Source organism: Halyomorpha halys, unplaced genomic scaffold (assembly GCF_000696795.3).
Source record: "Halyomorpha halys isolate HHAL.00 unplaced genomic scaffold, Hhal_1.1 Scaffold359.1, whole genome shotgun sequence".
Lineage (NCBI taxonomy): Eukaryota > Metazoa > Arthropoda > Insecta > Hemiptera > Pentatomidae > Halyomorpha > Halyomorpha halys.
Window position 1 is genome coordinate 428,056 of NW_027104882.1, and position 988 is coordinate 429,043.

The 988-nt window shown below is 33.3% G+C and overlaps 1 protein-coding gene across 1 annotated transcript in view; it reads left to right on the forward strand.

Moving 5' to 3' along the window:
* The window catches only part of LOC106681681 (uncharacterized), a gene marked incomplete at its 3' end in the record, with an annotated part of 29,110 nt that overhangs the window by 26,369 nt on the left and 1,753 nt on the right, over positions 1-988 (forward strand). The window contains 1 exon segment of the mRNA XM_067045675.1: positions 407-535. Within this exon segment, the coding sequence (XP_066901776.1) occupies positions 407-535 (129 nt within the window).

Consider the following 988-nt stretch of genomic DNA (forward strand, 5'->3'; position numbering starts at 1 on the left):
AATATTGACTTAATTGTACATCACAAATAAAATCATCTATTATGACCTCATGGTCCCATTTGTTTTATAAGCAAAATCTGCTACACTATCATTATAAACTTCGGACTCACTTTTATTCAATAGTTTCTAGCCTTGCTTTCCAGTTTTCCTGATGTTCCTCCTTTACTTGAAGTACCATTCCATATGTATACCCTATAGGTATAGATTTACAAAAATATTTCCCCAGTTGGAATACTTATACATTTCTTAATCACATGTAAAAATTTAAGAAACAAATTGACTAGTAACGTGTATTTATTATTTAGATGGACGTGACCATTAAAGAATTCATTAGTTATTAAATAATACTCAAAACGAATTAACCGAACCCTGAATTTGTTTAATTATCCAGGTAACATAACCAGTGCAACGACCATTGATGAAAAGCATCTGCTACTGGAGCAGACAAGGATTCAGAAGAGCATAACAAGAGAAAGTGAACAACGGATGTTGGCAAGTAAAAAGGCGAAACCAAAAATTGGAAGTAGGAGAAAATGTAAGATAGCCAGGAACAATTTAATTGTTAATAATAATTGGTTTTTAATTTTATCATACCTTGAAATTGGCGAACAACTTTAACCCAAAAATCTAAAAACTTTATTAATACATAGCTGATAGTACTCGGACAACGGTCCCAGTAATAGGAAATACTCAAGTGGTATTCTAAACAATCTTTATTCAAAAATAAATAAACATAAACTATAAAAGACTTCGATAATTGACTGATGGAGAACTAGCTAGGACAGTTTAGAGACTAACATCGATGGGGCCCGATCTCTACCGAACGTATCCTCGGCACATCGCTTTATTATATTTCTTCAAACTGTTGTATTCTTCCGAGTTGACATTCGTTATTCGCACCTGGAGAAGATGCGACCTTTAATTCATATTTTTCTACTGTCGCCTACATTGGAATAGAATATTCCAAGGAACATTCCTGAAAACCCGG